Source organism: Salvelinus fontinalis, chromosome 10, assembly GCF_029448725.1.
Source record: "Salvelinus fontinalis isolate EN_2023a chromosome 10, ASM2944872v1, whole genome shotgun sequence".
Classification (NCBI taxonomy): domain Eukaryota; kingdom Metazoa; phylum Chordata; class Actinopteri; order Salmoniformes; family Salmonidae; genus Salvelinus; species Salvelinus fontinalis.
The window spans coordinates 12,134,398-12,153,894 of NC_074674.1; the positions used below are offsets into that span (position 1 = coordinate 12,134,398).

The 19,497-nt window shown below is 42.6% G+C and overlaps 1 protein-coding gene across 3 annotated transcripts in view; it reads left to right on the forward strand.

The window, feature by feature from the left end:
• LOC129863633 (protein zer-1 homolog) overlaps positions 1 to 19,497 on the forward strand; it is a 60,637-nt gene that overhangs the window by 17,365 nt on the left and 23,775 nt on the right. For all 3 annotated transcript variants that reach the window (XM_055935758.1, XM_055935757.1, XM_055935759.1), the window contains exons 4-6: positions 10,513 to 10,958; positions 11,333 to 11,500; positions 16,167 to 16,281. In XM_055935758.1, the coding sequence (XP_055791733.1) occupies positions 10,513 to 10,958; positions 11,333 to 11,500; positions 16,167 to 16,281 (729 nt within the window). The remainder of the gene's footprint in view (positions 1 to 10,512; positions 10,959 to 11,332; positions 11,501 to 16,166; positions 16,282 to 19,497) is intronic.

Genomic DNA, 19,497 nt, shown 5'->3' on the forward strand with positions numbered 1-19,497 from the left:
TGTACATATGAGATGAGTAATGCAAGATATGTAAACATTATTAAAGTGGCATTAAAGTGACAGGTGATCCATTTATTAAATTGGCCAATGATTTCAAGTCTGTTTGTAGGCAGCAGCCTTTCTATGTTAGTGATGGCTGTTTAACAGTCTGATGGCCTTGAGATAGAAGCTGTTTTTCAGTCTCTCGGTCCCAGCTTTGATGCACCTGTACTGACCTCGCCTTCTGGATGGTAGCAGGGTGAACAGGCAGTGTTTCGGGTGATTGTTGTCCTTGATGATCTTTTTGGCCTTCCTGTGACATCGGGTGCTGTAGGTGTCCTGGAGGGCAGGCAGTTTGCCCCCGGTGATGCGTTGTGCATACCTCACTGCCCTCCGGGGAGCCTTGCAGTTGAGGGCCTTGCAGTTGCCGTACCAGGCGCGCTAGTCTCTTCCTCCCAATGAGTCTTTCGCGCCAGACGACTTACTTCTGCACGTGATACTAGATCTGCTTTATCAGGTGCAGATGGCCCTAAAGCAAAAAGATAATTGTAAGTAACTTGTAAATAAATAATCCTAACAGTCATGAGAGCTTGGGACCTGATAAACGGATCAACTACATCCAACAGGAGTCCAAGGACAGAGGGATACACTAGCTAGAACCTTCTCATCGTACATCTGGTAGAACCAAAAGTTGGCAATCAGCTCCTATCTAATATCTTAGCACCATGTTTATCTAGCCAGCTAGCTAGCTAACACAACAGATTAAAGGGTTAGTTATTGTAATCTTTACTAACTGGTCACACAGCTATCTGCTTAGCTGGCTTGCTTATTGCATGCATGTCCCGGGACGTCGACACGAGCCTTATTATTAGTGAAAAACTAAACTAATATTTTCAACAGGAGTTTGATTTTAGGTCACTGTCAATTCATCCATTTCTCAATACTGCTCCTTTCTGTTGGAGAATGAGCTAGCTTGCCTCTGCTGATGAAGATCTTGTACAGTGCTTGTGGCTCAGGGGTTGAGTGGCGGCTGTCATAGTCCCTCTACAGAGCAAAGAAGCTGCTATCGGCTAAGCCGATAAAGAAGGGCCGACATCGGCCTGAAATATTGGCTTGGCCAATTTATCGGTCGTTCTCTATTCCAAATTTCAAACGGTCCCCCCAGAGTGAGGATTCTAATGCGTGTCATGTTAGAATTAATTGACTGTATGCAGACATTTGCACATCTCCAGTCAGAACAGTACCTGCCCAAACGTTTTCCCCCTGGTGCCCACATTGCCTCATTGTTGTTTTCCTTACTAATAATTCCTGTGTGCGTTCGTGTCAAAGTAAGTGCATTATAACCTTGTTATCCAATTTCTGTATATCGTGTTATGTAATTGCTACTGTTGCACACCGTATTTATGTGTGGAACATAACGCATTCGGTGTGTTCCTTTATAACCGCGGCCACACAAGGTACTGATTTCATAACCTCTATGGTGTTATACTCAATTGCGCTTATGTAGTTACGCTTTTCTATTAGTTCTGTAAAACAATGTTCATGCTAATAGCATCAAATAAGTATTAGCTTGCGTTGTATCCTGAATCTGCCTAGGCTGGCCTTATGACCATTGCATTGTCCTGTATTTGGCCTATTTGGTATTTGGCAGCTCTGCCCTGCCCCCTTGTGGAGCTCTTCAATTATTATGTTACTTGTAGTATTGTTTTATTGCTATATCCTGATATTGTATTCTAATTGCTAGTAAGTCCTCTTTGATTCTGTACTTTCAGAAACCACACACATACACACACAGTATTGAACATAACTTGCCAACATCATAAGTGGAACTGGACATATTTTGTGCCCGAAGATCGAAGACAGCTTTTGTATGCTAGCAACATACTGTTTGGAGAGGGAGTAGGGAGTAGAGAGGATGATTTGGGAGTGGGGAAGTGGATAAGATATTGTCAATATAATTGCATAATGGAACTGTATTTAATTTATGTGAACTGTCTGTCCAATTACAAAAAAGGGGGCTTTGAACTCCAGACTGGGACTCATCAAAGCCAACAGCAGGGCCAGGAGGGATGAAATGGCTAGAGGTCTTCCAGCTACCGCCAACCTACTGTACTTTACCGACTGTTGATCTGCCTACATCACCACCAGCATCTTCAGAGGGACCTGGGACTTTGTCAGTGGGCTATGGGTCCTCAGATTCGGGATGCTCAATGGCCACAAGCTCGGGGGGCAACTCCTCACTGTCAGAATCTCCCGAATTGCCGCATTTATGAGTTGTCTCCTTTTGAAAGACCTTGCTAATGCTACAGCTTAGCCAACTAGCTACATACATAAACAACAAGACTGAATGGCTCCAAGTGAGTGTCGGGTGACATGATTGGCAGCCGGTGTGGTGATTAGGGTTGTCCCTGACAAAAAAACAAAAATGGATTGGTCAATTTCTTTTCATATATAGACACACCCTATGTTTTAATAAAATCAACTATATGTAGGCTACTGAGCTTGTCAGATTTTTTTTTTTGTTAAGCACTGCAATTTAAAAATTAAGACACAAATTACTAAAGAGGGAGCCAGAGGTCAATACAGCCTAACGAGAAGAAAAAAACCTTTTCCCGGTACCGGAGCGCCAAGTCTAGGTCCAAGACGCTTCTAAACAGCTTTTACCTCCAAGCCATAAGACTCCTGAACAGCTATTTGCATTGCCCCCCCCCCCCCCCCCCCGCCTTCACACTGCTGCTACTCTCTGTTATTATCTATGCATAGTCACTTTAATAACTCTACCTACATGTACATATTACCTCAATTACTTCGAAACCAGTGCTCCCGCACATTGACTCTGTACTGTTAACCCCTGTATATAGCCTCCACATTGACTCTGTACCGGTACCCCCTGTATATAGCCTCCACACTGACTCTGTACTGTTAACCCCTGTATATAGCCTCCACATTGACTCTGTACCGGTACCCCCTGTATATAGCCTCCACACTGACTCTGTACTGTTAACCCCTGTATATAGCCTCCACACTGACTCTGTACTGTTAACCCCTGTATATAGTCTCCACATTGACTCTGTACTGTTAACCCCTGTATATAGCCTCCACATTGACTCTGTACCGTAACACCCTGTATATAGCCTCCACACTGACTCTGTACTGTTAACCCCTGTATATAGTCTCCACATTGACTCTGTACTGTTAACCCCTGTATATAGCCTCCACATTGACTCTGTACTGGTACCCCCTGTATATAGCCTCCACATTGACTCTGTACCGTAACACCCTGTATATAGCCTCCACACTGACTCTGTACTGTTAACCCCTGTATATAGCCTCCACATTGACTCTGTACTGGTAACCCCTGTATATAGTCTCCACATTGACTCTGTGCCGGTACCCCCTGTATATAGCCTCCACATTGACTCTGTACCGGTACCCCCTGTATATAGCCTCCACATTGACTCTGTACCGGTACCCCCTGTATATAGCCTCCACATTGACTCTGTACTGTTAACCCCTGTATATAGCCTCCACATTGACTCTGTACTGTTAACCCCTGTATATAGCCTCCACATTGACTCTGTACCGGTACCCCCTGTATATAACCTCCACATTGACTCTGTACCGGTACCCCCTGTATATAGCCTCCACATTGACTCTGTACCGGTACCCCCTGTATATAGCCTCCACATTGACTCTGTACCGGTACCCCCTGTATATAGCTTCCACATTGACTCTGTACCGTAATACCCTGTATATAGCCTCCACATTGACTCTGTACCGGTACCCCCTGTATATAGCCTCCACATTGACTCTGCACCGGTACCCCCTGTATATAGCCTCCACATTGACTCTGTACCGGTACCCCCTGTATATAGCCTCCACATTGACTCTGTACCGGTACCCCCTGTATATAGCCTCCACATTGACTCTGTACCGTAACACCCTGTATATAGCCTCCACATTGACTCTGTACCGTAACACCCTGTATATAACCTCCACATTGACTCTGTACCGTAACACCCTGTATATAGCCCTGCTATTGTTGTTTACTGCTGCTCTTTAATTATTTGTTATTCTTATCTCTTACTTATTTTTGTTGGTATTTTCTTAAAACTGCGTTGTTGGTTAAGGGCTTGTAAGTAAACATCTCACTGTAAGGTCTACCTGTTGTATTCGGCGCATGTGACAAATACAATTTGATTTGATTTACACTTCAGCTACTACAGCAACTGAAATGACTGCAACACTTAACAAAGAGAATTGTATTTTTGGACAAATCTTTCAACAAACCCCAACTACATTTTGTAATAAATTATGTGGAAATTGAGCACGTTGAGGTGACTAAACTGCTTGGTATAACCCTGGATTTTAAACTGTCATAGTCAAAACATATTGATACAACAGTAGCTAAGATGCTCTACCTTCTTAACAACACTATCACCAAGGCAGGTCCTACAGTCTCTAGTTTTGTCACACCTGGACTATTTGTCGCACCTGGACTATCAGTCGTGTGGTCAGGTGCCAAAAAGAGGGACTTACAAAAATTGCGATTGGCTCAGAACAGTGCGGAATGGCTGCCCCTTGGATGAACACAGACAGCAAAAGTGAATAATATGCATGTCAATCTCTCCTGGCTCAAAGTGGAGGAGAGATTGACTTCATCACTACTTGTATTTGTGAGAGGTATTGACATGCTGAATGCACCGAGCTGTCTGTTTAAACTTCCACGCATACCCCACAAGACATGCCACCGGAGGTCTCTTCACAGTCCCCAAGTCCAGAACAGACTATGGGAGGCGCACAGTACTACATAGAGCCATGACTACATGGAACTCTATTCCACATCAGGTAACTGATGCAAGCAGCAGAATGAGATTTTAAAAAACAGATACAAATACACCTTATGGAACAGCGGGGACTGTGAAGCAACACAAACATAGGCACAGACACATGCTTACACACACAACATACGGACTATACACACGTACACAAGGATTTTGTGGAGTATGTGTCTGAGGGCACACATTTAGTGTGTTGTGAATTATGTCATGAATGTATTGTAATGTTTTAAAATGTTTATTTGCCTGGTCTGTGCGCTCGTTGCACTCATCCTCTGCTTGCGGGACCCATCCGCTGCGCTTTCTCAACAGTGTTTGCTTGCTCAATGATGCTTCATCTTGCTCGACAGCGCCATCTCGCTTCGGTGGACTTTCGAGGCTGATTTGATGCCATAAAATAAAATATACACATTAAACCACACAGCCATATATGTATATACACATTAAAATGCACATCTATATAAACAACAATGCATGAAAAGCAAAACACAATCATAAAAAGGACACATTCTTCAGTAAAAAAGATCCCAGCTATCTGAAATGCCCTAGAGGCACCAGTTCCTCCAATTGTAAAGCGCATTGGCGATCCTTCCGCATGTAAGGTACAACTTCTTTTTAAGCAGATCTACCCAACTCGGTGGAGATAGAAGGGATCTCCAGTTAGCCATCCCTGAGACCGGGTCGGGTATCTCATAAGTCTAAAAATTAATAATGAAGTAAGGTACTGCGGAAGTTTATGCAGGAGGGCTTTATACAAAAAAAATGAGCGCAATGCATCCATCTACAACACTTCTAAGAGGGCCAGCCTACTTTCTGAATGCGGTGATGTGTACTGAACCTATCGGCCATAATAAAGCATCAAATGCTATTATAAACTGCGTCCAATGGCTTCAGTACAGTGGCAGCTGCATTCATATAGACAATATCCCCATAGTCTATATCCGCTATGAATGTCAACTGCATGATTTTGTTTCCTGCTATTTAATGAAAGACATGGCCTATTCCTATAAAATAAGCCCATTTCAATTCTTAATTTCTTGACTAACTCATCAACATAATTTCTTTGAAGATATGTTTTTGTTAATCCGGATGTCTACATATTAATAAGCGGGGACACGATCAATGAGGGCATAAATCATCAAATACATTTTTATGGCCTCTAGGCTGCTCGTTATGGCGCACACCTGTCACCATCGTTACGCGCACCTGCGCAACATCAGACTCACCTGGACTCCGTCACTTCCCTGATTACCTTCCCTATATATGTCACTCCCTATGGTTCCTTACCCAGGCGCCATTGCTTCTGTTGCAGTTTCATGTCTGTGTGCTCTTAGTGTTTCTTGTTTTGTATTATGTTCCATTTATTTTATTAAAACACTCTCCCTGAACTTGTTTCCTGACTCTCAGCGCACAACGTTACATATACTGGGTTTTACTTGCATTAAGTACCAATTTTAGTTCAACAAAGGCTTTCTGCAAAACAATGAAGGCAGATTAAATCTCCAAAAGAGCCTGGTCAACCACGGCGGCAATAGCATGCACAGCAGCGTCATCTGCATACAGGTGTATGTAAAAAACAAAACAAATGGTGTGTTTATATAAACCGAAAAAAGTACAGGACCTAAAATCGATCCCTGTGGGACACCTTTTGTAATATCAAAACCTGACTTAACACCACCACAAAATCACATTGTGTCCTGTCTGTCAAGTCATTTTCTGATCCATACTGATTGCAGACAATCTTTGAATCAATATAGTGGTCAACAATATCAAAAGCTTTCAATAAGTCAATAAACAGGGCAGCACATTGCTTCCTCCGATCCATACCCTTTACCACATAATTTAGAACATTTAGAACACTTAGAATACATCTCGTGGCTAGGAAGGATCTCAGCTGACAGTTGATTCATAATTTAAAAACATTGCTAGCCAAGATCATTTCGAGGTAGGGCGATAATTATTTAGGTCGGAGGGGTCACCACCTTTGTGGAGAGGGAGGACATGGTCTGCCTTTCAAACCCTGGGGAAAGTACCCGAGATTATCGCCAGATAAAAAAAATTCAATGACTCTACAATAAGGGAGCAGAAAGCTGCAGCATTTAAAGATCAAATAAAAAGCCTGCAGAGATAAATCAAATCAAATGTATTTATATAGCCCTTCTTACATCAGCTGATATCTCAAAGTGCTGTACAGAAACCCAGCCTAAAACCCCAAACAGCAAGCAATGCAGGTGTAGAAGCACGGTGGCTAGGAAAAACTCCCTAGAAAGGCCAAAACCTAGGAAGAAACCTAGAGAGGAACCAGGCTATGAGGGGTGGCCAGTCCTCTTCTGGCTGTTGACTAAAAGCATCACATCTAATTTTTCTCAGTAATGATGCGAGAGTCTGACACAACTTGCTTAGTCAGGAAAGGCATTTCCACGCCACATGCGTTAACTGTTTTCCCAAATGTAGACGGATCACTTTTCTTAAATGAGGAAGTACATCTATTTCTCAATTGCCTGAAACACTGCCAATCAGCTATCGAGTCAGTTTTTCTAGCCTTAGCCCAGGCCTGATTTTTAGCATCCTAATGAGATCTGAAAGTTCTATAGAGAACCAATGAATTGTTCTATTTTTAACTCGAAGGGGGTGTGTTTGTCTGCCAGAGATCAAAATAGATTAATTTCTAGAGCCAATTCAGGGTCCGGCATGCAGCTGATAAAGGAAAGCTCAGAGCAATAAAAAATAAAAACATGTGAGGAACAATGTTTTTCTGTTTGGTATCTTGAATACATACAATAGGACAGTGATCACTGATGTCATTAGCAAAGACACCACTCAATAAGTACTTGTGGAGGCAAATAAGTACTTGTTTGTCAAAATTTGTGAGGAGTTTTGATGGGTTTCTTACATTCATCTAAGTCAGGTTAAAGCCAAGACGAACAAATATTCTTCAAATGATCAGAGGCTGGGGTAAAAAAATCCAGGTTAAAATCTCCTAAAATAATTCATTCAGATGACAGAAAGGTTTGAAATATTCAGAAATATTATCAACAGCATCTGTTATTGCAGCAGAGAGGTGGGAAATCCCCGCTACAAACACATGCGTATAACCAAACACTCAAACTTTTTGGGGATAGTGACACTTATAGATCATGATGCCACATCATGCATCCAGACATCAAGAAAGTCCATCTTTGACATCAAGCTTTGCACGTTTACGTTCAACAGCCCAAGCCCTCTACGTGATTTGAAAACCTAGCTAGTCTCCATATTTGTGAAATTCACAATAGAACTAATAGCACGTGTTGAGAGAACCACTAGCTGTTGGATTGACAGAGGTATTCCTGGATTGACAGACATTCAGGGGAGTTACAGAAACATAAATGAGGGTACTTTGCTGCACTTCTGCGGGACATAACATGCTTTTCATATCTGCTGTTGCAAATTATGATATGGAGGACTGGAGCACTAACAGACCCGGACCATCAGTCTCTAAAACAGTTTGCAATGTTGCTGGAATTAATGCTGGAACCCCTTCGGTTAGGTGAATCCTTTCTCTTTTTCCACTGTTGTCTTTATTTCAGCTACAGGTGTTAACAGGCTAATGGAGTAGTGTTTCCACTGCTTACATTGACAGTAACACAACTATGAGGGGATGAGCAGGGTCAAGGCTGGAAAGGTCTCGGTTCACAAACCCCTTAATGTCCGACAGCGTTAGTTCACCTGGTACTGTGAGGCTAGACTTGATAATTGATACCAAAGGGTTTTGTCTTGTACAGTACACCCCACCAGCAGAAGGGAAATTCATAACATAACGCAACTCAAAAAGGTCATATGTTAGCCCATTTTCAAATTGCCCCTATATAGTTAAACCAATCAAATTGCGGCCATATAATTCAACCATTCTGGGCCTATCAGATCTTCGTGAGGGATCAAGTGGGGTTAGGCCATTTATATACACTCACAACCATTTTAAAAGGTACACACACACTGCCTGGGTTATAAGCTGTGTGTGTAACTCGCTCACGCACACAATCACAGGTACTCATAAAAGGTCAATTGGCCCTTCACCAGTGTATGGTATGATGCAGGTATAATGTATTATAAGACTTGTCATGAGCATGCATGACCTCCCTTATCATCTTATTGTTAACTTATATTTATGATCCTGAAATGCCATATTTACATAAGTATTCAGAGCCTTTACTCACTACTTTGTTAAAGCACCATTGGCAGCGATTACAGCCTTGAGTCTTCTTTGGTATGACGCTACAAGCACCTGTATTTGGGGAGTTCCTCTCATTCTTCTCTGCAGATCCTCTCAAGCTCTGTCAGTTTAGATGGGGAGTGACACTGCACAGCTATTTTCAGGTCTCTCCAGAGATGTTCGATCGGCTTCAAGTCCAGGCTCTGGCTGGCCTTCTCAAGGATATTCAGAGACTTGTCCCGAAGCCACACCTGCATTGTCTTGGCTGTGTGGTTATGGTCGTTGTCCTTTTGGAAGGCGAACCTTTGCCCCAGTCTGAGGTCCTGAGCGCTCTGGAGCAGGTTTTAATCAAGGATCTCTTTGTACTTTGCTCCGTTCATCTTTGCCTCGATCCTGACTAGTCTGCCACCATCATGCTTTACCGTAGGGATGGGGCCAGGTTTCCTCCAGAAGTGGCGCATGGCATTCAGGCCAAAGACTTCAATCTTGGTTTCATCAGACCAGAGAATCTTGTTTCTCGTTGTCTGAGATTCTTTAGGTGCCTTTGGCAAACTCCAAACAGGCTGTCATGTACAGTACCTTTTACTGAGGAGTGGCTTCCACCTGGCCACTCTACCATAAAGACCTGATTGGTGGAGCGCTGCAGAGATGGTTGTCCTTCCGGAAGGTTTTCACATCTCCACAGAGGAACTCTGGAGCTCTGTTAGTGACCATTGGGTTCTTGGTCACCTCCCTGACCAAGGTCCTTCTCCCCCGATTGCTCAGTTTGGCCGGGTGGCCAGTGCCAGGAAGAGTCTTGGTGGTTCCAAACTTCTTCCTTTTAAGAATGATGGAGGCCACTCTGTTCTTGGGGACCTTCAGTGCTGCAGACATTTTTGGTACCATTCCTCAGATCTGTCCCTCGACACAATCCTGTCTCAGAGCTCTACGCGCAATTCCTTTGATCTCATGGCTTGGTTTTTGCTCTGACATGCGCTGCCAACTGTGGGACCTTATATAGAAAGGTGTGTGCCTTTCCAAATCATGTCCAATCAATTGAATTTACCACAGGTAGACTCCAATCAAGTTGTAGAAACATCTCAAGGATGATCAATGGAAATTGGATGCACCTGAGCTCAATTTCGAGTCTCATAGCTAAGGGTCTGAATACTTATGTAAATAAGGTATTTCTGTTTTTATTTTTAATACATTTGCAAAAAATGTCTAAACCTGTTTTCACTTTGTCATTATGGGATATTGTGTGTAAATTGATGACACATTTTTTTATTTAATCCATTTTAGAATAAAGCTGTAACATAACAATGTGGGGAAAGTCAAGTGGTCTGAATACTTTCCGAAGGCACTGTATAAAGAATTATACCTGCAGGCTTTAGGTAAAGTGTTACCAAAACAGGTCAATGTTGCCTTTCTACATGACCAATTCAGGAAACATAGGCTAAGCAATGAAACAGTGACATTCAACGTTTGTTTTGAACTAACATAGCCACTCTTTGCCCCAACCAGGACTTGATAGAGCTCCACCTCACCTACTGCAACAACCTATCAGCTCACAGCCTCAGGACTTTAACTAGATTCCGCCAGACCCTGGTCTCCCTCAGCCTGTTCGGCTGCAGCCACATCTTCTATCGCAAGGGTGGTGCCCCACTGGCATGCGACGAGGAAGAGGAGGAAGATAGGCCGGCCTCCAGACAGGCACTGGACACAGACTTCAGCTTCCAGGGCTTCAACCGGCTGCGGCTGCTCAACCTCGGGGGTCTGCCTGAGGAGGTGGACGCTGAGGCTCTGCTCAAGCCCCTGCCGGCCCTCACCTCCCTAGACCTGTCCGGGGTGCCGCTACCCAAGGCTGCCTTCCTGGCCCACTGGAAGGAGAGGCTGGCCTCGCTAGTGCTCTACAATGTGGACCTCTCCGAGGAGCTAATCAACACGGTGGTGGAGCTGGGACACCTCAGGTGAGCTGGGAAGGGTGAGGTAAAGGGTTTAATCTTGATAACTGCCTCAAAATTGTTTCTTTTTCGGGCACCTTGGTTCTGGAATATCCATCAGAATTTGCTTGATTTAGAGAGTTCAAGTTGAGTGTTCAAGATATGCTGCAGGATACTGTGTGTGTCATTGTTTGTTTTAAGTCCTAGATTATGGCTAGGTGATGATTATAGATGTAGGGTTTTGAGCAATAAGTAATCAACAATAACTGTTCATCATGATGATTAATTTATTATCTTGAACTCTCATCTTCTCAAATTGAATTATCTAAATCAAGCAAACATCACTCGTTGTGCAATAGACTTGTTACATTTTTTTGTACCCTTCTTTCTATGTTCCCTAGGCACCTGGATATCTCCAGAGAGCGCACCTCCAAGTGCAAGATGACCCGTAAGATCCTGACGGCCATTGTGCAGGGCCTAGTCAACCTGGTGTCACTGGACATCTCAGGTCATATCATGCTGGACAACTGCACAGTCCCACACTTCGAGGAGGCCATGGGACGTCCAAGGTGAGCTGCTTCTATGACACTAGCTTGTAAACTCAACAAATAAAGAAACGTCTTCTCACTGTCAACTGCGTTTATTTTCAGCAAACTTAACATGTGTAAATATTTGTATGAACATAAAAAGATTCAACAACTGAGAAATAACTGAACAAGTTCCACAGACATGTGACTAACAGAAATGGAATAATGTGTCCTTGAACAAATGGGGGGGGGTCAAAATCAAAAGTAACATTTAGTATCTGGTGTGGCTGCCAGCTGCATTAAGTACTGCAGTGCATCTCCTCCTCATGGACTGCACCAGATTTGCCAGTTCTTGTTGTGAGATGTTACCCCACTCTTCCACCAAGGCACCTGCAAGTTCCCGGACATTTCTGGGGGGAATGGCTCTAGCCCTCCCCCTCCGATCCAACAGGTCCCAAACGTGCTCAATGGGATTTAGATCCGGGCTCTTTGCTGGCCATGGCAGAACACTGACATTCCTGTCTTGCAGGAAATCAAACACAGAACGATCAGTATGGCTGGTGGCATTGTCATGCTGGAGGGTCATGTCAGGATGAGCCTGCAGGAAGGGTACCACATGAGGGAGGAGGATGTCTTCCCTGTAATGCACAGCTTTGAGATTGCCTGCAATGACAACAAGCTCAGTCCGATGATGCTGTGACACATTGCCCCAGACCATGACAGACCCTCGGTATAACGCTCATTCCTTCGACGATAAACGCGAATCCGACCATCACCCCTGCTGAGACAAAACCGCGACTCGTCAGTAAAGAGCACTTTTTGCCAGTCCTGTCTGGTCCAGCGACGGTGGGTTTGTGCCCATAGGCAATGTTGTTGCTGGTGATGTCTGGTGAGGACCTGCCTTATAACAGGCCTACAAGCCCTCAGTCCAGCCTCTCTCAGCCTATTGCAGACAGTCTAAGCACTGATGGAGGGATTGTGCGTTCCTGGTGCAACTAGGGCAGTTGTTGTTGCCATCCTGTACCTGTTCCGCAGGTGTGGTGTTCGGATGTACCGATCCTGTGCAGGTGTTGTTACACGTGGTCTGCCACTGCAAGGACGAGCAGTTGTCCGTCCTGTCTCCCTGTAGCGCTGTCTTAGGCGTCTCACAGTACGGACATTGCAATTTATTGCCTTGGCCACATCTACAGTACTCATGTCTCCTTGCAGCATGCCTAAATCACGTTCACACAGATGAGCAGGGACCCTGGGCATCTTTCTTTTGGTGTTTTTCAGAGTCAGTAGAAAGGCCTCTTTAGTGTCCTAAGTTTTCATAACTGACACATTAATTGCCTACCGTCTGTAAGCTGCTAGTGTCTTAACGACTGTTCCACAGGTGCATGTTCATTAATTGTTTATGGTTCATTGAACAAGCATGGGAAACAGTGTTTAAACCCTTTACATTAAAGATCTGTATAGTTATTTGGATTTTTATTAATTATCTTTGAAAGACAGGGTCCTGAAAAAGGGACGTTTCTTTTTTTGCTGAGTTTAGATGACTCGCAAAGCATCTACATTTGAAGTCGGAAGTTGACATACATCTTAGCCAAATAGATTTAAACTCAGTTTTTCACAATTCCTGACATTTAATCCTAGTAAACATGTCCTGTCTTAGGTCAGTTAGGATCACCACTTCATTTTAAGAATATGAAATGTCAGAATAATAGTAGAGAGAATGATTTCTTTCAGCTTTTATTTCTTTCATCGCATTCCCAGTGGGTCAGAAGTTTACATACACTCAATTAGTATTTGGTAGCGTTGCCTTTAAATTGTTTAACTTGGGTCAAACTTTTTGGGTAGCCTTCCACAAGCTTCCCACAATAAGTTGGGTGAATATTGGCCCATTCCTCCTGACAGAGCTTCTTGCTTGCACATGCTTTTTCATATCTGCCCACAATGTTCTATAGGATTGAGGTCAAGGCTTTGTGATGGCCACTCCAATACCTTGACTTTGTTGTCCTTAAGACATTTTACCACAACTTTGGAAGTATGCTTGGGGTCATTGCCCATTTGGAAGACCCATTTGCGACCAAGCTTTAACTTCCTGACTGATGTCTTGAGATGTTGCTTCAATATATCCACATCATTTTCTTTCCTCATGATGCCATCTATGATGCCATCTATTTTGTGAAGTGCATCAGTCCCTCCTGCAGCAAAGCACCCCCACAACATGATGCTGCCACCCCCGTGCTTCACGGTTGGGATGGTGTTCTTCTGCTTGCAAGCTTCCCCTAACTCCTCCAAACAAAACGACATAACATATGGCCAAACAGTTCTATTTTTGTTTCATCAGACCAGAGGACATTTCTCCAAAAAGTACGATCTTTGTCCCCATGTGCAGTTTGTCTTGTCTTTACTATCATTAACTGAAGACTTAGTTTTATCAAAGATTCTCTGTAATTATTATTACGCGATTAAACTGATTAATCATGTAACTGTAATTAACTAGGAAGTCGGGGCACCAAGAAAAATATTCAGATTAAAGTTATAATTTTCCTAATATAACTTTTCAGATATTTTCATATCTGATCAATTAGTATTCTTAAGTAATTAATTATTTACTTTACCTCACGTTAGTCTCATTCCAAACGTCGTAAATTGTTTGTTATCTGCACGAACCCAGTCTTCACTATGAGTCATCCATACATCAATTGTCTTAAATCATTTATTTATTAACTAACTAAACAATCACAAAAGTGCACACACAAACAAACAAAGTAAATATGGTTACAAGAAATGATAGGGGAATGTGCCCTAGTGGGGTAAACCGGCATGGCGGCTTGTTAGACAAAAGGGGAGTGGGGGTCAGATGAGAAGTCACTCACTACAGAGTTGATAATTATAACAATTGAAATGCTAATCCTTTGCACATGAACGCTCACTCATTCGGGAACAATTGCAATCAATATATATATTTACGCTCAGTGTGTCTTCGGGATCTCTGCTGAAAAGTTAGTTTCTGTTGGAGAGTTTCTGTCCTCTCTCTCTCTCTCTGTCGTGGTTAGAGTGGATTGTTCAGAGTGACATTCATTCATGTTGTTATGGATAGGTGTTTCTGCGGTTGTCGTTCTTCGCGTTCAATGAGACCGAATTCCTAGCTGCAGACTAGTAATTAATATCAAAGACTTGTTCTTATTCTGTCGGTATCGATAGTCTAAGAGTTTAACCACGTGGGATGGTTAAAAGATTCAGCAGTCTGGTCTCAAACCTTGGCCCTCTCGTTATCAAGGTCAGCTGGTCTGCAACCTTTGTCCTCTCGTGATTGAGAGAAACATGGTCTGGTGATAGAAAACCCGAGTGGGGGTTTTATTCGGAAGGTCAGAAAGGGCCTGTCCCAGGATGCCCGCCCATAACTGTGCTGATGGGCGGTCCTCTGATTTAGTTAAACTCAAAAGGGAATTGGAGTTTCCTTCATTAAACAGTCCAAAATCACATTACACAATTTTACAAACAGTATCATCCTCACTCATTCATCTTATACAACAATTAGATGTAAACCTCATATCTGAGGTTATTAATAAACAGCGTTATGGTAATGTGGTCCTATTGTCTCCCATGAGTTTCACCAAGTTGTAACAAACGGACCAGTTCGTAGCTGGATTCTTCACCGATCTTTTATACCTTCTCTGGAACATAAATGTTGTTCGGACCTCAAGTTCTGTGAGGTGGAAGAAATTCCTTTGTTCACTATGAAAATTCAATCTGTCTCTATACTGTGGCCATGAGGAGATCATCTCCTCCAGGAATTTACGACCTCTCTGACCACAGCAGCCTAGTTGTAGTAGGTAAGGAGAGGGGGATGGGGCTTGCTGTAACCAAAGAGGGCAACATCATGACAAGTTGCAAACCGTAGTCTGGCTTTTTTATGGCGGTTTTGGAGCAGTGGCTTCTTCCTTGCTGAGAGGCCTTTCAGGTTATGTCGATATAGGACTCATTTTACTGTGGATATAGATAGTTTTGTACCTGTTTCCTCCAGCATCTTCACAAGGTCCTTTGCTGTTGTTCTGGGATTGATTTGCACTTTTTGCACATAAGTACGTTCATCTCTAGGAGACAGAACACGTCTCCTTCCTGAGCGGTATGACGGCTGCGTGGACCCATGGTGTTTATACTTGCGTACTATTGTTTGTACAGATGAATGTGGTACCTTCAGGCGTTTGGAAATTGCTCCCAAGGATGAACCAGACTTGGTTCAATTGAAGGTCTTGGCTGATTTATTTAGATTTTCCCATGATATCAAGCAAATTTTGAAGGTAGGCCTTGAAATACATCCACAGGTACACCTCCAATTGACTCAAATGATGTCAATTAGCCTATCAGAAGCTTCTAAAGCCATGACATCATCTTCTGGAATTTTCCAAGCTGTTTAAAGACACAGTTAACTTAGTGTATGCAAACTTCTGACCCACTGGAATTGTGAAACAGTGAATTATAAGTGAAATAATCTGTCTGTAAACAATTGTTGGAAATATTACTTGTGTCATGCACAAAGTAGATGTCCTAACCGACTTGCCAAAACTATAGTTTGTTAACAAGAAAATTGTGGAGTGGTTGAAAAACAAGTTTTAATGACTTTGTCATGTAAATAGTAGGACTGGTTGATGTATTCTCTGTACGTTTTCCATGTTATGTAAGTATGACGGACTCATGTCCTCTTTTTCTTTTTTAGTATCGAGCCCTGCAAGAGCAGCATCTACCCTTTCCAGGAGCTAAAGAGGCCCCTGCAGTTTCTGGGGCTCTACAACACCACCCTTTGTAATGTGACACACATCCCTGCTTACAAGGTAAAGTTTGACCAACTCCGGTCCTGGAGAACTACTGGGTGCGGTGCGTAGGCTTTTGCTCCAGCTCATCACTAACACCCCTAATTCAAATATTTTCTTATCAAGGTCTTCGTTCAGGTCCATGGTTAGCCAAATTAGCTGTGTTACTACAGAGCTGGAACAAATGCTAGAGGAGGGTTGAACCAAAAACCTGCACAAACAGAAGACAACTGACTGAAACAGGAAACAATTACCTGAGATTGCCCAATAAGAAACATTTGTTTTCGCTTTCCATTGCAAAACGTTTTGCCATAGTGTGCGCTAATGAATACCACCCTGGTGTGTATGTATGTTTGTATGATCAGAGGAGGCTGGTGAGGGGAGAACGGCTCATAATAATGGCTGAAATGGAATGGTAAAACATGGAAACTATGTATGTATGTATGTATGTATGTATGTATGTATGTATGTATGTATGTATGTATGTATGTACATACACTCGCCTCCGTATGTATTTGAGCCTATAGTGTACCACAGAATGAGTCATAATACCCATAAAACCTAGTGGTCAAACAGAGAAATGGTTCTAATTTGTTTTTCCACCATTCATTTTTCCAATAGGGGATTGTAGAAACACTTCAAATATGGGCTGTGTTTCGTGTAGGTGTGACGTTTTGGTAACTGTGTAAATCTCTCTTGGACAAAGTGACTTTTAGCAATATATTTACTTGTATTTACCCCCCAAAAATGAAATGCTAATTAGCTGCTAATGTGGCTATCATAAAGAACTACAAATGCCATGATGATATGGACGAGACTGCTGAATCAAGGCAAAGGTAAGAACCTCTGGATTAACTATCTGTTAGCTAAATGTAGTAAATAATAAACTGGCTACATTTCTTAAAATGGACAATTCTGTGAACTGTCTTGTGCAAGTTTTAAATTGACACAAAAGTATCAGCTAGAGATGATGTGCAGGAGCTTGCAGGGATTTCTAGTTTTGCATGATGTCTACTTTGATGCTAATTATCATTTTGAAATCTGAGAGTAAATAGAGCGAATATATTGATAATAGTCACCTTGTCCGAGAGAGATTTACATGGTTATCAAAATGTCATGCCAGGGTAAGACTACACGAAACACAGCCCTTATTTTAAGTGTTTCTAAAATAGGTATAGTATATAGGTCTCTGGAGCAGGCAGCTACACTGTCAAACTGGAAAGTCTCAAAACACCATGACTGTGTAATGTACGCAATATTTCAGGGTGTTTTCATATAGACTATATATCCAAAGTATGTGGACATCCCTTCAAATGAGTGGATTCGGCAATTTCAGCCACACCCGTTGCTGACAGGTGTATAAAATCGAGCACACAGCCATGCAATCTCCATAGACAAACATTGGCAGTAGAATGGCCCGTACTGAAGAGCTCAGAGACTTTCACCTGGCACCGTCATAGGATGCCACCTTTCCAAGAAGTCAGTTCGTCAAATGTCTGCCCTACTAGAGCTGCCCCGGTCAACTGTAAGTGCTGCTATTGTGAAGTGGAACATCTAGGAGCAACAACAGCTCAGCCGCAAAGTGGTAGGCCGCACAAGCACACAGAACGGAACCGGCGAGCGCTGAAACGCGTAGCACATAAAAATCGTCTGTCCTCGGTTGCAACACTCACTACCGAGTTCCAAACTGCCTCTGGAAGCAACGTCAGCACGTAATGGTTTGTTAGGAGCTTCATGAAATGGGTTTGGATGGCCGAGCAACCGCACACAAGCCTAAGATCACCATGCGCAATGCAAATGCAGGGTCCATACAGAAATGGTTTGTCGAGATCGGTGTGGATGAACTTGACTGGCCTGCACCAGTCCCTGACCTCAACTCCATCAAACACCTTTGGGATGAATTGGAACGCCCACTGCGAGCCAGGCCTAATCGCTTAACATCAGTGCCCGACCTCACTAATGCTTTTGTGACTGAATGGAAGCAAGTCCCCACAACAATGTTCCAACATCTAGTGGACAGCCTTCCCAGAAGTGTGGAGACTGTTATAGCAGCAAATGGAGGACCAACTTCATATTAACCCATGATTTTGGAATGAGATGTTTGACGAACAGATGTCCACATACATTTGTTAATGTAGTTTATTTAGCAGATGTTATTGCGGGTGTAGCAAAATCAACAGTAACTCTTGAACCGTTCAAGCTAGAGACACCAAACCAACTTTCTCATGTTCAGGCTATCCTAACTTCAAATTCTAGAACTTGTATCAACTTATAACGATATACATTTTGTAAACATTTGCATAAAATAACCCACCAACATTGTCTGGAACCGTTCAAGCTATGGCACCAAACGAAGTTTCACATGTTCAGGCAATCCTATCAATCAATCGATCCCTCACAAGCTAGCATGCACACCAGATTTTATTCAGGAAGTGTACTTCTAGTTTTAACCGTGCTCATATTTTGGGTTCTGATGGGGTAGTGTTATGAATTTTATGAATAAATGACTAAACGATGTATACATTTAACTATAACTATAACTAATTGAATTCTACCCTGTTTTTCTATATTGATAAATAATGTTAGTTCATAAGAAAGAGGTTATGTAGCATGTACGGGGGAAGAAAGGAATGTCTGTGTGTGCCTAAAGAAAACTAAGTGGATCATTAACCTATGTTTGAACCGACCAAGCTATAACTCTGTAGAGATAAGAGAAGACAGCAAGAGCCCCTCTAGGTTTTCCCTATCTGGGGGGGGGGGGGGGACACACTGGAACTGTCAGCTAAGTGGTAATAAACTGTGGTGAGACTTCAGGAGATAATCCAGATATTGTGTGTAATGTATGTGCGTTAGTGTGTTGGAATGGACTTTTGGTCAGCTTTGTCCTTGTCGGAGAAGAGGAGGGACATTTAGAAAGCTATGACGCTGTGTGTGATATATAAACTAATGTACATGGTTTTTTGAGTAGAGCTCTATCGAGAATAAAGCTATTGATTAATTTGGACACTGGTCTTTGTCTATTTTATACAAATAAGAATCTTACAAATTCTTAGAAACAAACAAAGTGTTTGCTTTGTTATAATTAAATTGGTTAATGAACATATAGGAAACTATTTCCTTCAACAGGTAGGAAAGTTGAACTTAGCTCATGAGGCATGCAAACGTTATATTCTTCAAGAATCAATGGGTATATATCATAAGTCAAAAAGATATATGTAGCAGTTGCTGATTACCCCT